Source organism: Eleutherodactylus coqui, chromosome 8, assembly GCF_035609145.1.
Source record: "Eleutherodactylus coqui strain aEleCoq1 chromosome 8, aEleCoq1.hap1, whole genome shotgun sequence".
NCBI classification, from domain to species: Eukaryota; Metazoa; Chordata; class Amphibia; order Anura; family Eleutherodactylidae; genus Eleutherodactylus; species Eleutherodactylus coqui.
Window position 1 is genome coordinate 173,202,898 of NC_089844.1, and position 4,035 is coordinate 173,206,932.

General features: G+C 41.3%; 1 protein-coding gene across 1 annotated transcript; it reads left to right on the forward strand.

Moving 5' to 3' along the window:
* Nucleotides 1-1,081: 1,081 nt before the first annotated feature.
* LOC136578021 (olfactory receptor 10AG1-like) lies at nucleotides 1,082-2,026 on the forward strand. Its single transcript, XM_066577928.1, has one exon. The coding sequence runs from the start codon at nucleotides 1,082-1,084 to the stop codon at nucleotides 2,024-2,026; it is 945 nt and encodes a 314-aa protein (XP_066434025.1).
* Nucleotides 2,027-4,035: the final 2,009 nt, after the last annotated feature.

Genomic DNA, 4,035 nt, shown 5'->3' on the forward strand with positions numbered 1-4,035 from the left:
ATTCTATTCACTTGTATGAGACTGAGGTGGTGAAAAAACATGAGATGAATGAACATCACTTACCTGAGAAGAGGCCACAGCATTCACCGAAGCACTGTGGTCTCTTCAAACAACTTATCATTGGGAGGTCTGAGTGGCAGACCCCCACCAATTTGATATTGATGACTTCTCCTGAGGAGAGGTTATCAATTTTAGATTCACTTAAAACCTCTGGAATGTAATAAGATAATTTGCATTTACATTATTGCTTTCTGAGACTCAGAACATTTGAACTCTTCCACTAATGGGCTCACTCTTTATGGTGTGAGCTGTGGTTATCATTGCTACAATTTTGGGGCCCATGCAACTTTTTGATCTTTATTATCTTGGGGTTTTTACTTCTTTTAAAAATAATTTTCCATTAAAAATGTTTTGTGAGAAAACAATCTTTTTAAATTAGTTTTTTTTAACAGTCTATTGATGTCTTTGCCACAAGAGGACGTGAAGATGTGGTCATTTAATCGCTTATCTAAAGGTAAATAAGCAGTGTGGTGTAGTAGGCCTGTCACTATGCTGACAAGTAGCATACAGTACTAGACACTGACTCTGGCAGGACCTCATTGGCTATCACACATGGCCAACCTGGAGGCCATTGATAGACCTCCAACAACCAGTGCAACCCATCATCAGTTCATCAAACTGGACAAGATTAAGGCTAAGATTAATATAAAGTGTGCAACTGGAAAATGTCCACTCTTCTCTGCAGTGTTAGGAGTCAGGCAGATGTCCGGGCAGTAAACTCCATGACTGCAACGGGACCACATAGACCTTCCTGGATCAAAAATGGAGATACTTTTACTTTTGTGATATCTTATTGGGATTATTTGACAGGTGGCAGCAGTGGGACAACAAAAACATGAAGATAGAGCGTCTCTAGAAATGTCACATAGACTGTAAATAAGAAAAATACTGTAGTTCAAAGGGTGATGGTCACCAATGTAACCCACAGGGGCCGCCACTGAGTTTCCATACTTCATATGTGTAGTATTATTTATGATCAACACTTCTATATGTTCACAGCTTGAGTCATAAATTTCTGGTAATGGAAAGAGATCAGCAGACAAACATTACTGAATTTTTCCTTCTGGGCTTCTCTGACCTTTCTTCCCCATTACAGGCCACTATATTTTCCTTCTTCCTGTTTGCCTACATTCTCACATTAGTCGGTAATGGCCTCATCATACTGAGTGTGTCTTTTGAACCGGTTCTCCAAACGCCTATGTATTTCTTCCTGAGGAATTTGTCTTTCCATGAACTTTGTCTCACCACAGTCACTGTTCCTAAAGTCTTGGAGGACTTGATGTCAAATGAGCGGTCCATCTCACTTTTGGCATGCAGCATTCAGATGTGTATATTTTTTGCCATTGGTGTTTCAGAATGTATTTTTCTTGGGGTTATGGCCTTTGACCGTTATATGGCCATCTGTCAGCCATTAAGGTATACCTCAGTGATGAACACTAAGATGTGTTATCAGTTAACTGTAGGGTCTTGGGTTATTGGATCTTTGGAGTCCATAGGACAAACAAGTTTTATCTTTAGTTTGCCATATTGCAGGTCCAATCATATCGCCCACTTCTTCTGTGATGTTCCTCCTGTCCTCAGCTTGGCTTGTAGCAACACGTTCATCAATAAGCTCACAGTCTTCATTGCCTGCATGTTTACAGCCGGGGTCCCATTTCTGCTCATCCTCAGCTCATATATCAACATCATGAGCTCCATCCTTCTTATTCACTCCTCAGAAGGACGGCACAAAGCTCTGTCCACATGCAGCTCACACTTGTTATCTGTTATCCTTTTCTATGGCACAGCTATGTTTACCTATCTACGCTTAGGTACCCATGGGTCCGATGAGAACGATAGGATGATATCTCTTCTCTATTGTATCATCATACCAGCCATTAATCCTCTCATCTATAGCCTGAGGAACAAAGATATGAAGGCCGCTGTAAAAAAACTCATTTTCAAGATTCCCAACAAAATGAATTGAGTGAGCTACTGAATCTACATTGCAGAATAGAGGTCTCCAAATTTTGGATCTTCAAAACTGCAAGTCCCATAATTCCTGCAAGCCACTAGTTGGAAACACTGTTCTGGACAAATGTCATGATGGTCTTACAGTAGTTAGAATTTAGTTTCATGGCTAATAATTCTACATAAACGTGTAACAGAGGACACGTTCCTCTGTTCCTCTCCTTCCTCCTTCTTCTTACTCCTCTCCTGGTTCCTTTTGTTCTTCTCATTCCTCTCCATATTTCTCTCCTTCTTCCTTTTTCTTCTGCCTCTAATTTTTCAGCTTCCTCATATTCTCCTTTTTCTTCTTCTGCTTCCTCTCCTTTATCTTCTTCTGTCTTTTCCTCTTTTTCTTCTGCCTACCCTTTTTCTTCTTCCTTTTTTTCTGCTTCGTCTCCTTTCTCTCATTCTTTTTCTTTTCTCTTCTTTTATTCATTTAAAAAGCTAAAAATAATTATAAAAACAAAAACAAATGAACTTAACAAAATGTCCCACTGAGGGCTGTAGAGAACAGTACAGACTAGCAGAGCATCTACCGGTTGAACATTATGTAACAATCTGAAGAATCATCAAGAGAGAAGAGTGAAAATGAAAAATAAACAACAAATAGAAAATAACAGAACAGCTTTTTTATCAAGTGTTTTTGAATCGCTTTTATAACAGATTTTTTACAAAAAAACACAAAAAATGGTTTTGCATTCAATGTCTTGGCCTTCTTCCACTGGTTGCTTGGACTGCCTTGTTGACATCCATGACACTGAATGATCCTCAGGGTGCATTCAGACGATCGTATATCGGCTGGGTTTTCACGCCCAGCCGATATACAGCGTCCCTCTCTGCAGCGGGAGGAAGTTGGAAGAGCCGGGAGCTGTGCTCTGAGTTCCCGCCCCTCTCTGCCTCCTTCCCAGCACTTAACCCCGCCCCTGTTCCGCCTCCTCTCATTGCAAATAGTGCAGAGGGGCGGAGAGGAGGCAGAGAGGGGGCGGGAGCTCAGAGCACTGCTCCCGCCTCTTCCAGCTTCCTCTCCCTGCAGACAAGGACGCCGTATATCGGCTGGGCGTGAAACCCCGACTGATATACTGAATGCACCCTTAGACTGATCCATGTCCATGTTAGGTAAAATTAGAATAAAAAGTAATGTGTCGGCCGCACATTTTCTTAAAGAAAACAGACAACAGACATTCTAGTTTCAATAAAGTAATGATCAGTATGATGATTAGTTACCAAGATTAACTTCTTAGTATATGCATTCTTAACATCTATTGCATCAAACAATGAATCAGTAATATTGCCAAAAGCATTTCCCAATGCTTCTATTAACTGAGCATTCCTCAGAGAATTTAACAACATGCTAAAGGGACCCCCAGAGCCCCACCTGTTATCCAAGCCCAGTTAGTGTGGGTAAAATGTACTTTTTTTCACTCACATCATGCTAAAATAACATATGCATATGATAATGTTAGAAGCCGAAATATGTCGCTTTAATAAGCGATTGTCGCTGGATATTGGAATACCTCCTGCACCCTATATTCCACTACATGCCCTTTCGGGATCAGGGGTGTTGTGGACCAGGCACCCCTGTGAAGTAAGTCCATAACTTTTTTACCTATTTTCCAAAAGAGCGCTGCTGCCGGCAGCTCCATTGAAAACAATGCTCTGCCGGCTTGAGCTGGATCATATTTTCCTCCAGCAGGTTTCGGGGTATTCTGTAGCTTCCAAATTGTATAGTGTGCACACATCATCGACCAGATCAGACACAAATGCCGGTCTAAGCTGGGAGTCTCTCTACTGTGTAGAGCCTCAGGCTTTATTGTAACACATGATACCTGCCCTTTTATGGGCGTGCAACAGATTACATCAGTAACATATAGGATTCTCATTTGTCGGATCATATAGAATCCCCCACCCCTCTCCAAAGTCCACTGTGTAAGCCAGTTCTTTGTTCTATCACATGCGGTCAAAACTGAAAGTATCTCTTTGTTTGAG